Source organism: Tubulanus polymorphus, chromosome 8, assembly GCF_964204645.1.
Source record: "Tubulanus polymorphus chromosome 8, tnTubPoly1.2, whole genome shotgun sequence".
Taxonomy (NCBI): domain Eukaryota; kingdom Metazoa; phylum Nemertea; class Palaeonemertea; order Tubulaniformes; family Tubulanidae; genus Tubulanus; species Tubulanus polymorphus.
The window spans coordinates 1,679,249-1,697,030 of NC_134032.1; the positions used below are offsets into that span (position 1 = coordinate 1,679,249).

At 42.6% G+C, this 17,782-nt stretch overlaps 2 protein-coding genes across 2 annotated transcripts in view; both read left to right on the forward strand.

Moving 5' to 3' along the window:
* The window catches only part of LOC141909491 (replication factor C subunit 1-like), a 20,886-nt gene extending 19,589 nt beyond the window's left edge, over nucleotides 1–1,297 (forward strand). The window contains exon 17 of the mRNA XM_074799886.1: nucleotides 934–1,297. Within this exon, the coding sequence (XP_074655987.1) occupies nucleotides 934–963 (30 nt within the window). The 3' untranslated portion in view covers nucleotides 964–1,297. The remainder of the gene's footprint in view (nucleotides 1–933) is intronic.
* Nucleotides 1,263–17,283, forward strand: LOC141909989 (uncharacterized). Its single transcript, XM_074800678.1, has 9 exons — nucleotides 1,263–3,158; nucleotides 4,321–4,456; nucleotides 5,228–5,325; nucleotides 5,562–5,675; nucleotides 11,198–11,386; nucleotides 11,891–12,389; nucleotides 12,910–13,042; nucleotides 14,580–14,855; nucleotides 15,391–17,283. The coding sequence occupies exons 1-9, from the start codon at nucleotides 1,263–1,265 to the stop codon at nucleotides 15,491–15,493; spliced, it is 3,444 nt and encodes a 1,147-aa protein (XP_074656779.1). The 3' UTR covers nucleotides 15,494–17,283.
* The last annotated feature ends 499 nt before the right edge of the window (nucleotides 17,284–17,782 follow it).

The window sequence follows — 17,782 nt, forward strand, 5'->3', positions numbered from 1 at the left end:
AGTGGTTACCGCTCCAATTTCTCTTGACAGGTTAAAGATTCAAATGAACTACACTGATAAGCTTGGCCTAAGCAATTTACGGTGAAGTCTATCTGACTGGAAAAGTGAAACTTATATTATACAGCGACTTGTAGGCCTATGATTATGATTGGATATGAGAAACCGGGTTAAGTAGTGTTTAGGATAAAATTCTGGACCCAGTTCCACAGTTGCGAGTTAAGATTTGACTCTGAGTTAACTCACTGAAAGTGAACTAATTTTAACTCAGAGTTAACTCTAACTCACAACTGTGGAACTGGATCCTGCTTAAAAAACCACACTGGATTACCGGTTTACTGCGATAAAAACTACTGATTTAGGAGGTGTGTACAGTTATTGGGTTATGAAAGTGATACAGACACTTCTTCAAAATTTGATATTTTCTGCTTTAAAACTCCATATATCCAGGAATGACTAATCTTTAGGGACCCTGTTGAATTTGTTTGTTTGTTTTTGGCTTTACGTTGCTTGGATCTCGTTTTCACAAAATACTAAACCTATTGGATTATTGATTTAAGATTCCTTTGAAGTGTTAGCCTACCCGCACACTGTAAGCAGCCAGCAGAACTCGAACCCACTTGTCACTCAGCACTGATGGTGAATGCTATAGCACTGGCCGTGTTTCCCCAAGACTAACCCTATTGGATTTTTAATTTAACCTCACGATGGAACCGCGGCCTTTGAAGTGTTGCCCGCACGCTGTAAGCAGCCAGCAGAACTCGAACCCACTTGTCACTCAGCACTGATAGTGAATGCTATAGAGCATCACGCCATATATATCCGCTAAATATCCCTGAAAATTCACAAATTTCCCTTATGAATAAACCCGTGTATTGCTGCGCCATCTGGTGTGTGCCGGTGATCAATGTGTAGTATTTTTAACGTATTTTTCAGATATGGAATCAGAGGACGAGAGTTCGCTGAAAGTCGCGCGGAAATTCCGCGACTTCCTGTCGTATCACAACAACTTCACGACGCTTCAGAAGATATCGTCGATATTCGTCGCGTTGCTCGCGCTGGCAGTCGTAACGCGCAACGGCGGTCCGGTTCTGACGTTCTTCACCGCGAGCGGTCTGTGTTTCCTCGTCGCGTCGAAACTCTACGAGATCGCCGATCGCGAAACGTCACGTTTCCTGCGTCGCGTGGCGCGCAATCTGCAACTGCTGTTCTACGAAAACGTCGTGCGTCCGCGCTTGAAGAAGAAATCAAAACCGGCGGCGTCGATGTCGGCGCGCGAACTCGAACACATCGAATACTGTTTAACCGAGCAGTTGAACTTGATGAAATCGTTGATTTTTCGAGATTTCATATCGTCGTGGTACTCGACGCTGAGCGATAACGCACAGAGCGCCACCGACGCCAACGCGATCGTCGCCGATCTGTTCGCATACGCGCGCCGCCGACTGGAGTCCGTCGACCGGCGCGAGCTCGTCGTGCGCGTCGTCGACACGTACGCGCGCCACGTCGCCGCGATCGTCGACGCCGAGGCGTTCGTGCGTCGGCAGCCGAAATACCGACGCCGCCGTCGCGACGCCGAGTTCAAGAAGATCGCGACGGTCGACGAGGTTTTCACGCTGAACGCGCGTTGGCACCCGGCGCTCGGCGCTCCGTCGGAATATCTGCGCGGTTGCGTCGACGTTCTGGCGAAGGTTCTGTTGAAGTCGGATCTTTACGCGTGTTTCACCGGGCGCGAGATGCTCGTCGACGTTTTAACGTCGAACGTCCTCGAGCCGTTGATCGCGAGGTTCGCGACGACCTCGTTCATTCACGAGATCGTCGTGAAGATTTTAACCGAGGACGAGGACGACGACGATGAATCGCGCGGCGCGGAATACGAGAAGGACGGCGTCGCGTTGAAGCGCCAACGAAGCAACCACGTTTTATACAAAAACGACGACGACGAGTCGGACGCGAGTTCCTACACGACCGACGTTCTCGCGCAACATTTTAAAATCGACGTTAAAAATCCGTCTGCGCGTTCCGACGGAAATACGATAAACGCAACCGGTAGAGATGAGGAGGAAACTCGTTCCTCTTCTTACCGCAGAACCGGAGATGATGATGACGACGACGACGATAAAAGCGGGAAATTGAGCTGTCGTAAAATCGGTAAATCTTCGTTTTATATTCCGCAAGAGGCCGTTTCGCCGAGTCGCGAATTAGGACCGTCGTCGCCGTCGCGCAAAGATGACGAATCGTCCGATTATAATTATCGCGATGAACAAATTTCGATAGCTGTGATAACGACAGACGCGTTCGAAAATGACGATACGCGGGTCGACGACCGAATGAAGCGTCCTAGCAGACGTAAATATACGGCGTTCGAAAATATCGATATCTGCGATGTCGATGTCGACGCGACCGCCGCCCCGGCGATGATATTGAACAAACGTCGATTTACGGTGTTCGAAAATATCGAAATATGCGACGTCGCCGACGACAATGGCGGTGATAAATCGGTCGGCGCGGAGACGTCGGACGACGCGAACAATCGGTTGACGGTTTCGGCGAAAACGGAACGCAGCACGTCGTCGCAGTCGGATTATCTCGTGATTCCGAGCGATGGGTCGGAATCGGAAAACGTTTATTCCGTGAACTCGCAATCGTTCCTCATCGCGAGTTCGTCGGAGTCTAAACTCGGTCGAGGAATCGCCCCCAGTTTGAAGCCGCTGACAGGACTTGCCCCCGGTTCGGAGCCCGCCGATATACCCGTCCCCGGTTCGAATCCTCACCTGGAACTCGTCGCCAGTTCGGAGCCGTGTACCGGACTCGGCGCGGACTTCGACCCGGAACTCGCCGCCGGTTCCGAGGAGGATATCGTCGCCTCGTTACCCGAGAACGCGGAACGTCGTTTAGGAGATTTCGCGCAATCGGCTTCGAACGCGAGTTTGTTTTCGCTCGGCGGTTCGAGCAGACGCGAATCGGCGATTTCGTCAGACGCGATTTCGTCGGATACGGACAGCATCGCGTCGTCGGAGAGAACGGAACCCGGCTACCACGCCGCGACGTCCGGCGGTAATCCACCGGTTAACGTACCCGGTCAACCGCCGTTCTTTCGAAATTTGAAAATTCCGTCGACGGATTTCATCGACGAGAAATTCGCTACTTACAACATCGAGGTAAAGATGGCGATTTTCTTTTCTTTTTCTGTTGTTAACCCTTTCAGTGCGTCTACACCACAGTGCGGTGTACGAATCGGTGATGGATTTTGTGAGTACACCGCACTGCGGTGAATTGATTTAATGATTAAGATGGAATATTTTGTTTAAATTGTTGTTTATGAACGTAGGGTTTATTAACCCTTTCAGTGCGTCTACATCGCAGTGCAGTGTAATAAATCAGTGATAGATTTTGCTAGTACATTGCACTGTGGTGTATTGGTGTAATTAGTTTTTATCTCTATTGAAAGATGGCAGCACCTGTCAAACATAGTGAAATATTAGTTACTAACGATACACCGCACCGCGGTGTAGACGCACTATAGTGGTATTCCCGTTATTCAACACACTAGGGTGGAATTTTTCCAAATTTTCAAATTATAACCAGCACTATAGGGTATTGATTAGTCAGCACTGAAAGGGTTAAGGATACCGAATTTGTGCAATTTTTAGTATTTTTTGTATTCTTTATATGCGTGGAAATAGGCTAGTTAGTTACCTAATCGTTGGTGGTAAGCTTTTATAATCAGATAGGCTTATACCAACGTTAGGGATGATGTGGTTCGTGAAAATATCCGATCGTGAAACTAAACCTCAGATGCTAGACTGGTTACCGACTGGGAAATAGGCCTAGCACGTGTTCAAAATCTAGTGTTTGAAGCTGCTCTACTTGTCATCTGCGTGTAATCCGATAAATTTCCACTAGATGGCAGACTAGTCAAACCTGCCAGCTCAAACTGTATCAGCATGCTCTAGTTAGTCTTATAGTCGATCGATTAAATGCACAAACACTCTTAGGGTTTCCTCAGAGTTGGTGTAGCACTCAAGCAGTTAAGTCCACAGTAGACAAAACCTCTCGTTGAAGAATAGAGGAAAATAAACAATGAATTCTTTATGATATTACTTGCACGTGCTGTCCTGAAAACATCTAAATTTAAAATCCTTCGAAATCGGAATCATCAGATTCCAAATCATCATATAATGAAAACAATGACAGACGGTTCTGAGATACCTGGCTCTTATTGAAACCAGTGTAGACCGAGTGCGCAGCTACACGCGCATTTCAGGTGATGTCATTATAAGCCAATCAGAAATCACAGATTTATGTTTTGTTTTTGTTTAGTATGAAAGCTGGCATCGAACCGAAGACCGCGAGGCGCCCGTTCTCATCAGTAAAACTGTTAAACGCAGATTTCGGGAATTCGTCATCTTACAAGAACGATTAGAAGATCATCGTAAATATAAAAAACTACTCAGAGGTAAAGAAACCCGGGCCCGGTTTTATAGACTGGTATTACCTTCAAGCCAGGGGTTAAATCGATTGAAAATGAATTGAGTTAGCCCCCGGGTTAAAGGTAATACCAGTCTGTAAAATCGGTCCCTGTAAACTTAGACTGGCTTCAACCTTACTGGCCTTTACTAGGCCTAATGAAATAAAATGTCAGTGATTTCAATAAGAGCCAGGTCCCAGGTCCCAGACCCGTCTGTCGTGGGTTGAGGACCTGTTTTTTCAAACCAGCTTTCATTTCCGGGACTGTGACATATCATGGGACCCTCCTGTTTTTCAAAGGGACCTGGCTTGTTAATTTCTTATTGAAAACACTGTATGTAAAATCAAAGATAATCCTAGTGCACCGAGGTGTACTACTGCTAGGCCTAATACTATAGGCCTAGCAGTAGTACACTGCACCTAGGTGTACTACTGCTAGGCCTATAGTATTAGGCCTAATGAAATTATACCTTAAATCAATGATAATCCTAGTACACCTGCTAGGTATATAGTATTTCATGATTGGGTTCATGGTGTTTTGATTGATATTGATTGAAACTTTCATCGGCTACCCACGAGGCCAATATCTACAAATGTATAATATACAAATTTGCCCGAATGGCCCATGGCAAAAAATAGTGGCGTAAAGTTGTCGCCTGCTCATCTGATGAATAATATCTGAAGAGGGCGCCTCCGGGCTGCGGATTGATCAGCCCTGTCTGATGTGCGGTGTATTACTTTGTTTTTTTTTTTTTTCTAGGCATAAAAGCTCCGTCGAAATGGCTGACGTTGCCGTTCGCCAAAATGGACAACGTTTTAATCAAACAAAGACAATCATTTTTAGAGAAATATTTACAGGTAAAAATGAACTGGACTCGCGAGTTACCCTCGTTGAGAACCGACCCAGTAACGTACTCTATTTCTTACAAGTATTGTGCCCTTATTATGGTTTTTAGTCCATTTGCGCGGACTTAGGCAATCTTTAGGCAATCTTTAGGCAATTCTTAGGCAATGCTGACCAGGTATTTAGGTATAATCTTAATGATCAGTCGATAATTCGTGTTATTTTTTCCTGTTTTTTCTTTTTTTTACAGCAAATAGTCAGTATTGAAACGTTAGCGTTGAGTTCCGAAGTGAAGGAGTTTTTGGCGTACGGTCGCGACGCGGGTCTGGCGTTCGTTAAGAAACCAGCGGAGTCTCCAGCTAGGGTATGTGTGTCCGTGGGACATATCTGAAGTAGTGATATCTGAAGTAGATGCTTTATATTTCATGTAGAGTACTTAAATCATTATTATTATCATTATAATGATTAAAATAATAATAAAAATAATAATGATTATAATAATAATGATTATAATTATTATTATTATTATTAGCATTATTATTATCATTACTATTATTATTATTATTATTATTATTATTATTATTATTATTATTATTATTATTATTATTAATTAGCATTATTATTATTAGCATTAATTAGCATTATTATTATTATTATTATTATTATTATTATTATTATTAATTAGCATTATTATTAATTAGCATTATTATTATTAGCATTATTATTAATTAGCATTATTATTATTAGCATTATTATTATTAGCATTGATATCATCAAGCAAATCCGTTGAATTTTGTGGTGTTTTTGTGAGATCACTTTTCTTTATTTATAACTATATGATTCTGTTGTTTCGATGTACATTTTAGGCCCTTACATAGTCATTGGTGACAATTTCATTTGGACGTTTCCATACATACCTGATTTGAGGCCAATTTGCCAGAATATGAGGCAAAATTGTTTGGGCACCGATGATTAGATGAACTCGCAGAATTTCATCAGAACTTTACCCTAATTTTGTCAATATTCCTGTTGATGTAGACGTTAGCTTCAATCCTAGATGATAGACAGGAGCTGGCGTTGAACACATACTGCACAGGATAGTAAAATCCTGCACCAACAGAATAGATAGAAAAACGAAATTTCGTAGTCTGGCAGATCCGTTGAATTTGTGTGGTGTTTTTGCGAGATCACTGTTCCTTATTCAAAACTATATGATTCTGTTGTTTTGATGCACTTTTTATGCCCTCATTGGTCGCCAAAATATATGAAAGGCAAACATTGCGTACTGGTTGTATACTATGTTAAACAATATTATAAAACTGGTTTTTAACTTACTACGCAAGTGTTTGTCATGTGGCATGAATGGATTCATTGTGAAATGCCTTTTAAGACAATCATTTTTAACCTATGACTTTATAAGAATTTCATACGGATATTATTTGGTTTGATATCGATGTGAAGATATCTACGCTTACTACAAAGTTGAATCGATTGAGAGGTTTTGTGAAACTTGATGATAAAATATGAAGGAAAGTTTGTTCGAAAAAGACGCGACTTTAGCAGACGCCGATTACGGCAGTTTGTCCGAGAACGTTAGTAGATTTGAGACGCGAGAGCGGGGGCAATCGTCGCGAGGATTTTCTTGTAACATCCGCTGTCAGGCGAACCGTATAGTTATTGTCGGAATCGTGAGCTTCGTGTTGCTTATCGTCAACATGTCATCGGGAACAATAGTAGCCGTCGTTTCCGAGATGCAAGGTGGATTTCGCAATAACTCGTCGTTTACGGATCGTCATATCGCCGAGAATGTAGCCATTACTAAAGCTGTATTTGAAGTCGGATTGGTGGTCGGGAGTATTATCTGCGGTCGACTGACGTTCAAGTACGGCCACGTATATTCGTTCTGGTTCGGTATCGTATTCGGACTCGTCGGCACGCTCGTCTCCGCGTTCGCGCCCGTCTGGTGGATGTTGACGATTCTACATTCGTTCGTCGGACTTTCGCGGGCGTTCGTTCTCAACGCCGGATCGACTATGGTGGCCGTCGCTTTTCGAAACGACGCCTCGCGAGTTCTAGCTTTAGCGATCGTGTATAGTTGTAACCTTACGGGTACTCGGTACGGATATTCGTTGAGTCTGTACGAGATACAATGGATCGGATGCGCCGTACCGTTTTTCTCTCTTTTCGGCCTTCTGGTGATAGCTGCCGTATTTCGCGCTTTCGTCGAAATTGAGAATAACATTGCCGAAACGCTCGAGGAAAAACGCATCCACCTCGACCCGATAAAAGCGATGTTGACCGATACCCAAACGATCGTTCTTTTCCGGCTGAGAAGTATCTTCATCGTTAGCGCGAATGTCCATTACGAGTTCGCGCCTTTGTTGGTCGAGCGGGTCTTACCCGACGCGAAACATCGGCAGCTAGGAACGATCGTGTTCTTATCGACGACGATATTTATAATTAGCACGAACGTACTCGGCTTATTGGTGGCGAAAACTAGAAATTATCGTCGGATTTATTTCGTCGGTTATTGCGCGATGGCGACGATCTCATTCGCGTCGTACCCGTTTGCGCGATACATCTGGCAAGCGTTCGCTGCGGATAATCTTCGTGCGTTGTCGTTCGCCCTCGAGAATAGTTTCTACTTTTCCTGGTTGTCCGATGTCGCCGATGAGAAATTTAACGGTTATTACGAGACTATTTATGCAATAGATGCCGTTATATCGCGTGTCGTAGCTATCATACTGATGTTGATATTGGGCGCTGTGCAACCGTTTATCGGATACTCGGCCATTTTTATTGGCGTCGGTGTTGTGAATTTTACTTATTCTTTTACGTCACTCGTAATGCGAGATGCGGCAGGGTCGATTCAACATTCACCGGACTAGCAGCTCTGTGCTGCATATTGATGTATCTATTTGTAAACGAGAAATCCGTAAAATCAATAAAAAGTGAAACCACACCTTTTGGATATATTTTTGTGATATTTTCTGGTATTCAATGATGGGGGTTGCAAAGAGACATAAGATAAAACATTCTGAAAGAGGTACCTTACCGAGGTATTCTGATAGGAACCTTACCAAGGTATTCTGATAGGTACCTTACCAAGGTATTCTGATAGTTACCTTACCAAGGTATTCTGATAGGTACCTTACCAAGGTATTCTGATAGGTACCTAACCAAGGCATTCTGATAGGAACCTTACCAAGGTATTCTGATAGGTACCTTACCAAGGTATTCTGATAGGAACCTTACCAAGGTATTCTGATAGGAACCTTACCAAGGTATTCTGATAGGTACCTTACCAAGGTATTCTGATAGGTACCTTACCAAGGTATTCTGATAGGTACCTTACCAAGGTATTCCGATAGGTACCTTACCAAGGCATTCCGATAGGTACCTTACCAAGGTATTCCGATAGGTACCTTACCAAGGTATTCTGATAGGTACCTTACCAAGGTATTCTGATAGGTACCTTACCAAGGCATTCTGATAGGTGCCTTACCAAGGCATTCTGATAGGTACCTTACCAAGGTATTCTGATAGGAACATTACCAAGGTATTCTGATAGGTACCTTACCAAGGTATTCTGATAGGTACCTTACCAAGGTATTCTGATAGGAACCTTACCAAGGTATTCTGATAGTTACCTTACCAAGGTATTCTGATAGGTACCTTACCAAGGTATTCTGATAGGTACCTTACCAAGGTATTCTGATAGGTACCTAACCAAGGCATTCTGATAGGTACCTTACCAAGGTATTCTGATAGGAACCTTACCAAGGTATTCTGATAGGTACCTTACCAAGGTATTCTGATAGGAACCTTACCAAGGTATTCTGATAGGTACCTTACCAAGGTATTCTGATAGGAACCTTACCAAGGTATTCTGATAGTTACCTTACCAAGGTATTCTGATAGGTACCTTACCAAGGTATTCTGATAGTTACCTTACCAAGGTATTCTGATAGGAACCTTACCAAGGTATTCTGATAGGAACCTTACCAAGGTATTCTGATAGGTACCTTACCAAGGTATTCTGATAGGTACCTTACCAAGGTATTCTGATAGGTACCTTACCAAGGTATTCTGATAGTTACCTTACCAAGGTATTCTGATAGTTACCTTACCAAGGCATTCTGATAGGTACCTTACCATGGTATTCTGATAGGTACCTTACCAAGGTATTCTGATAGGTACCTTACCAAGGTATTCTGATAGGAACCTTACCAAGGTATTCTGATAGTTACCTTACCAAGGTATTCTGATAGGAACCTTACCAAGGTATTCTGATAGGTACCTTACCAAGGCATTCTGATAGGTACCTTACCAAGGTATTCTGATAGGTGCCTTACCAAGGTATTCAGATAGGTACCTTACCAAGGTATTCTGATAGGAACCTTACCAAGGTATTCTGATAGTTACCTTACCAAGGTATTCTGATAGGAACCTTACCAAGGTATTCTGATAGGTACCTTACCAAGGCATTCTGATAGGAACCTTACCAAGGCATTCTGATAGTTACCTTACCAAGGCATTCTGATAGGAACCTTACCAAGGTATTCTGATAGGTTCCTTACCAAGGTATTCTGATAGTTACCTTACCAAGGTATTCTGATAGGTACCTTACCAAGGTATTCTGATAGGTACCTTACCAAGGTATTCTGATAGGTACCTAACCAAGGTATTCTGATAGGTACCTTACCAAGGCATTCTGATAGGAACCTTACCAAGGCATTCTGATAGGTACCTTACCAAGGTATTCTGATAGGTACCTTACCAAGGTATTCTGATAGTTACCTTACCAAGGCATTCTGATAGGAACCTTACCAAGGTATTCTGATTGTTACCTTACCAAGGTATTCTGATAGGTACCTTACCAAGGTATTCTGATAGGTACCTTACAAAGGCATTCTGATAGTCACCTTACCAAGGAATTCTGATAGGTACCTTACCAAGATATTCTGAAAGAGGAACCTTACCAAGGTATTCTGATAGGTACCTTTCCAAGGTATTCTGATAGGTACCTTACCAAGGTATTCTGATAGTTACCTTACCAAGGCATTCTGATAGGAACCTTACCAAGGTATTCTGATAGGTACCTTATCAAGGTATTCTGATAGGAACCTTACCAAGGTATTCTGATAGTTACCTTACCAAGGTATTCTGATAGTCACCTTACCAAGGTATTCTGATAGTTACCTTACCAAGGTATTCTGATAGGAACCTTATCAAGGCATTCTGATAGGTACCTTACCAAGGTATTCTGATAGGAACCTTACCAAGGTATTCTGATAGGTACCTTACCAAGGTATTCTGATAGGTACCTTACCAAGGTATTCTGATAGGTACCTTACAAAGGCATTCTGATAGGAACCTTACCAAGGCATTCTGATAGGTACCTTACCAAGGTATTCTGATAGGTACCTTACCAAGGTATTCTGATAGGTATCTTACCAAGGTATTCTGATAGTTACCTTACCAAGGCATTCTGATAGGTACCTTACCAAGGTATTCTGATAGTCACCTTACCAAGGTATTCTGATAGGAACCTTACCAAGGTATTCTGATAGGTACCTTACCAAGGTATTCTGATAGTTACCTTACCAAGGTATTCTGATAGGAACCTTACCAAGGTATTCTGATAGGTACCTTACCAAGGTATTCTGATAGGAACCTTACCAAGGTATTCTGATAGGTACCTTACCAAGGTATTCTGATAGGAACCTTACCAAGGTATTCTGATAGGTACCTTACCAAGGTATTCTGTTAGGTACCTTACAAAGGCATTCTGTTGATGTCAAAGCAGGATTCATGAAGTCAGTAATCTCATCAGAAAGGCTGTATATAAAAACGTTGTGTTTATATGAAGGCACTGTATTTCAGGTAATCGCACGCACAATGTCGGGAATGATTGACAAGCTGTCGACGGCAGTGTTAGACCACGCCTCCCCGAATATGATCAACAATAACGTATTGATTTCTCGACTGAAGAAACCGAGCAGTAAAGACTTGACCGCGTTAACTTCGGATGAAGATCAACTGAAGTTAGAGTTCGGGGCGCTAACGAATATGGTAATTAACTCCTTAATTAATATCGGCCTGTAATTACCTACGTAAAATACCAACTGGTTTATGGATTCGAAAAGGCTTTTAGAAGTTTACAGTTTCGACTCATTTCTATGCAAAATACACAGTGGCCTGGCACAAAAAGTTTATGACCCCAGTATCCTAGGTACTGGGGTCAAAAACTTTATGTGTCAGGTCCCTGTGGCGCAATAAAATGTTCAGGGTTTGGAGGAAAAATTGGCCTAATTCGTTTAAATTGTTCAAATTATTGCTCACGACATTGTATTTGTTTATAGTGAACATGTAACGGCTTATAATTTGTTGGTAATGTTTATAGTGAGTTACGAGGTCAATGGTTGTTATTATGTTCACCAGGGGGCGTTGAATAGTGAAATGATGTTTCATATCCTTTTATATTGGCACCTAGATTGGTACCTTAAGTTATGAGGTCATTGGTTCTGATATGCTTACCTTCTTTTTATATTGGCGCCTGATATTCTTACTTTTTAGAATTGGCAATATAACGTAGAGGATACTCTGGACAGTTGCTTAGCACTCGTAAACAATGAAATGAGAGCCAGCAAGTTGCTTAGCAATGCAAACTACGAGGAAGAATTAAATTCTGCAGTCATATTCCGCGATGTAACCGATAGCAACCTGTATCCTAGCAACTCATTCGATATATCGGCGCATTCGTTAGATTCTGTCGTTGCTATGGATATGATGGTTGCTATGGATCGTACGCACTCGAAGATTTCCGACTGTTCCGTCGATTCTTCTTCGAAAATACGAGAACAATCGTCGGATATCGCCGCGGAAACCGAGATCGAAAACGTCGACGACGAAGACGTGTTTTTAGACGCTGAAGAATCGCAAATCGGAACAGCGGTCGGAACAGCGGCCGGAACAGCGGTCGGAACAGCAGCCGGAACAGCAGACGGAACAGCGGCCGGAACAGCAGACAGAACAACAGACGAGTCAGGAGCGACAGAAAATTTATCAATCAAAGGTAAACTCAAGCTCCGTATGGGTTTCCAGCTGGGGGTGGACCCGGACGGGACAGCGACGATTTCACTCATTGGTAACAATTTGTCTTTAGTTCTCGTTCGAATTGTACGCTTTCGAATTCGATTCGAGGCCAGTTCGCAAATAATTTTCACTCGATGTCAAAAACCTCGCTCGCGTCTACGTAATTTTCTAAGGGAGCAGTCCCTTCGATGCGAGCGTCTCACAAGAATTACGCTTTCCCGAAAATCGACACGGTTATATTTGTCGATGGACTTATTGAATCAATTGAAGATCACGTGATAAAACGATATGAATAAAATCCCACAATAAATTAATTAATGATAAAATGTTTATTTTAAAAACATATGAGAAATATTTCTCATATGTTTTCAAAATAAACGTTTTATCATTAATTAATTTATTGTGGGATTTTATTCATTTCAGACTTATTGTTTTGTAAATCTATCCAAATGATGTAATCGATAATTTTTTCAGGATTATTTTCCGGTTTTTTTTTTCAGAAGTGGATTCAGCGCCTGTGATACATTCCATACTAGAACTCGCCAGTGTTTTAACTCAGGGTCAACAATGTTTTTTGCTACAAGAGCGAATTCTACAAATGTTCGACGTTACCTTAGCGCACGTTGTTGAGTGGTAAGTGTCGCGGAAAAAAACCTCCGCGTCTCATAACCGCGATCACACGAGCGTTTTGGCACACACACCTGGTCACGGGTGCCAAATGGGCCTGACCAAAAACTGCGAATTCGGCTTCATAACTGGCACAATAGCCGTGGTCACACGAGCGTTTTTGAACCCGGGCCAACTGTTCACACGTGTCTGTTTGGCCCGACCGAAAGCGTTTGACCAGGGCCGAGCCAAATCTAGCACGGGACAATGATTGCTTTTGAATTGCAACTGCTTTCGGAAATGATCCACTTTGCTTTGTTTAAGCATTGTTTATTATCGAATGAGTTGTTTACGTGTGAACGCGTTCTCTAATTAGGCATGCGCCAAATTTGGCTCGAATGATCCGTGCCAATTTGGCCCGAGTCTGATCAGTGCCAATTTGGCTCGAGTCTGATCAGTGCCAATTTGGCTCGAGCCTGATCAGTGCCAATTTGGCTCGAGTCTGATCAGTGCCAATTTGGCTCGAGTCTGATCCGTGCCAATTTGGCTCGAGCCTGATCAGTGCCAATTTGGCTCGAGTCTGATCCGTGCCAATTTGGCTCGAGCCTGATCAGTGCCAATTTGGCCCGCGTTAAATCGTCTCCGTGTGATCACGGCTATAGTGTAGTAATTTGTAATTTATTTCATCCATACGTTCATACAAGTTATACACAATACGTAATAGTTATATCATGGAAAGTTATACATTTTAACAAACATAATGATGTAAATATTGATATGACGCTCTATAGAAAGGAATGGTCCAGAGCCAAATTGGGTGTCACCCATAGGGTGGACCACACCTAAATGCATGGTTCCTACAGCCCTTAAAATTCCTAAAATACCCTAAAATTCCGGAATTCCATTTTTTAGGGGAGAAATACCCTAAAATTCTGGCTTTTAACCCTCAGGCCCCTAAAATACCCCTTAAATTCTGGATATCATCTCCGTAAAAAATTTTAGGATCGTTTTTGAATGTGATGCTGTATGTGAAACATCATAATGGGTTTTTATATTCCTTTGAATTGTGTTAAAGTTAGTAGCTCAATTCAGCTCATTGTTTCCACTGGTCATTGTAGATGTAATTTAGATTAGATGCAAGCACACAGACACAGAAGGCCTATTATTATTGAAATGTATTGGCTAGTGAAGGAACTGTTGACTTACCAGGGAGGTGATAGAGAGACTATCCAATCACCTCCTGCTTATTGTCTATAAAGCACTAATTAAGTAGTAAGGAAGGGGCTATTAACAACGGGCTGAGTAAAAAAGTTTACCAACATGTATGACACCAGTCGAAAGATCAAGGCTTGCATTTAAGCCCATTATGGGTCTTCTGAAGGCCACAATTTAATGAGGCCAGTCTCGGCTCATTTTGGTTCTATTGTCAATCTTACAACACTGAAGGCCAGTTTTGGATTTTCTTTTACTGAAGTTAATTCTGCGAAGAAGCTCGTATTTAGGTTAATTGCTGAAATGGTTCGCATAATTCTTATTCAATTTGTTCTTTTCAATCGAATTTCAGCTATCTATGCGAGAAGATCTCAGACCTGACCGACCTGCAGAGTTGGGTGAAATATACGACGTTATTACGAGAAGTAATATGGCCACCGGGCGGCGATTCCGAGGAGACCGACGCCACGGCGATGACCGATCTCGACAGGCTGCAGCTGCGATGTAAAGCCAGGCGAACGCTGGTCGATTTTTTGCCGTCCGTTCTGCCGTGGTTGTTCGGTTCGGTTCAATACGACCATTGTATCGACACCGCGGTTAGTTCATTCGATAATGAACGTCTGAATCGGTAAGTGAATACCGGTCAACCTGTCCAAGTGATACCTACCATTTTCTGGGGGGGTCATTCATTTATGTACACATTAGGGGAGGGAGAGGGGTAATTGCGTACTGTAATACTTAATGCTAAATGAATGATCCCTTGATGTAGCATCCTTCAGCTATAGGGATTCGAACCTGCCGGTATATGGATTCTGCCACGCAGTACAAAACTGGGGATAGACCTATGATTGTTTCAAGGTGACTGGCTTCTGTATTTGTTCACCAGAGGCATTGTCTGATTTCAAGGCATATCAAGGGGGCACGGTGGCTGCTTAGTGGCAACCCGTCCGCCGAAGAAACCTCGGGCAATGTTATCGACCAATGAAGGGTTTGCGTTGGCGTGAGCTTCGGTGGTAGGCAATCAATCCCTGGCAAGCGAGGATGAGCTTGATCATGGTTTTAGAAAAAGTGATCTACAGGGTAGATCTCATCAAAAAGGAGACAAAAGCTATCGATTGTTATCTGTTCTTGTATCCGATAAGAAAAAACATTTTTTTTTTCAGGCATCTGATCTACTGTCTGTTAGACGTCGTCATGGAAACGCTAGTTCCCGAGATCGACCTGGATTCATTCCATCGTCAGTTCCTCGCTAGTACCGAGTTCTGACGAATTCGACGAAATTCGAAATTCATTTTCGCGAACATTCGACAATCTGGATGATTATTCATTTCTATATACTGCGACCAACGCTTCATCCAGCGATGAACCTGTGCGGAATCACCGCTTCAGAGAGACCCTCGCCACTGTAGTACGAAGTCTTCATGATCACTCTCTGAACTAATGCTGATAAAATAGATGTCTGGTGTCTGTGTAGTTGAAATTGCGCAGAATGTGAATGAATGATTGTAGCTACGAGGGCTGCGGGTCCAGACCGCAGGTTGATACTTACATTATTGGCGGGTTTCTTGATAAAAACTTGATGAAATTTCCTATGTCTACAAACTGCTACCCTCTTTTGTATATGCTGATTCTGTTTTCTAATTACGTTCGACGCTTGAACTAGTTTTCAGAGAAGCGGAATAGTAGCTGCGCGCGTTGTTTGTTTGATGGAGAACTTTTTATGTCTGTCTAAAGAGATTTTCAGATATTGGACAAATTTGTTAAGACTCTTCAATCGTCAAAAGCGAACTAGAGTTCTATTTTACGCAGCAGCCAGTAATTTTACTGAATGATATTCCTGTCTCGTACTCCCCTTACTGTCCTCTCTCACTTCCCCCTCTCTCTCCCCTCTCCCCCTCTCCCCTCCCTCTCTTCTTTCTCCCTCCCTCTCCTCTCTCTCCACTCTCTACCTTCGCGTCTTTATCGTCCCCTTTTATTTCCTACAGCTCGCTATTCCCTTACACTCCCGCCTCTCTCCCCTTTCTGAATCCCTCTCGCACCCTCTCTCTCCCCTTTCTAAACTCCCTCTCGCGCCCTCTCTCTCCTCCCGCCTCTCTCCCCTTTCTAAACTCCCTCTCGCGCCCTCTCTCTCCCTCTCTCCCCTTTCTGAACTCCCTCTCGCGCCCTCTCTCTCCTCTCCTGCCTCTCTCCCCTTTCTGAACTCCCTCTCCCGCCTCTCTCCCCTTTCTGAACTCCCTCTCCCCGCCACATCTCGGGGTAAATGAAAATGCTCACAATACTCAATTCAGTACACTACAAATATATCAACGATCTTCCGGTTCCGATGAAACGCGCAATCAGTTTGTACCGTACCGCTACTAAAGACAAGTAGGCCTTTCAATGAACACCATTCTGTGGGCAGGTTTAATATTTCCCGTATAATCAGGTCACCTGCTTCAGAATGCGCGCTACTGAAGAGCAGACGTCTATTTTTTACCGATACGATATATACGAATGTACCTACGTGTATATGTAATATCATATTGTTATCCGATAATAGCCGAGCGGGTCGGGTTGAAATAGCTCAGTGATAGTAACTGAACACTCTTATTACGATGTTTTGCGAAAAGGTGTCGTTAACATTTGATTGCATTTTTGCGTATTTTTGTGCGGTTTCAGTTCGCTGCGTGAAGCCCGGGCGATCACTTTTTTTGAAACAGCGCTGATTAGATATTTAATGTCTTGTGAGTGAAGTCCTGAGGGATCCACAGGGGCGGATCCAGGGGGCAGTTTGAGACTTGTACATCAAATTCTTTTAGTGCCTCTTGCTTTTTTTCGTCATCAAAGATAAACGGTACATTTCAGAGCGGTAATGCCCGTATATTATTGACTTTGCGGACATCATCGAAGCGCAATTTTGGGATGTGACAAGTCCTTCAAAATTAGCCTCCGGATCCGCCCTGGTCCAAATGCCCGTCTGGATATTTATTTAGTCTGAAGATGAAACGTTCATTGTAGCTTTAACTGCAGCGGGGTTTTCAGTCAACCTGGCTTATTTACGATCCAGGACAGGACCACGCGGTATTATATATATATATATATATATATATATATATATATATATATATATATATATATATATATATATATATATATATATATATATATATATATATATATATATATATATATATATATATATATATATATATATATTATATATAATATATATTATATATATATATATATATATATATCAGAGGTGCTATTTTTGCATAGCTGCCATATTGATTTTTAATGATTTCAGAGTATAATATATAATTTTGTTAAAATGAGCTGTTGTGTTTACACGTCCAAACACCCTTAGTCGTCAATCGACCTATAGGCGTTATCACTTTGAAATATTGTTCTTGCGGAGCAATTCACTAGGACTACATTCGTCGATTCGGTCAGGGAAGCCTTAATATAGGCTATCATTGCTTTAAATGATGTTTAACCTCATCAAATTACCGAATCTGTTGATCTACCTAACCCACGGCTGTAGAGCAGCCCCACCTAGTGGCGTGTCGTGAGGTA

What these genes read in the sequence shown, in the direction of transcription:
- LOC141909989 (XM_074800678.1), top strand. Translation starts at nt 1,263, where the DNA reads ATGTCGGCGCGCGAACTCGAACACATCGAATACTGTTTAACCGAGCAG. An exon ending in TTAGCGCACGTTGTTGAGTG is followed by an intron (nt 13,043 to 14,579) that starts GTAAGTGTCGCG and finishes ATCGAATTTCAG; the next exon opens with CTATCTATGCGAGAAGATCT. An exon ending in GATAATGAACGTCTGAATCG is followed by an intron (nt 14,856 to 15,390) that starts GTAAGTGAATAC and finishes TTTTTTTTTCAG; the next exon opens with GCATCTGATCTACTGTCTGT.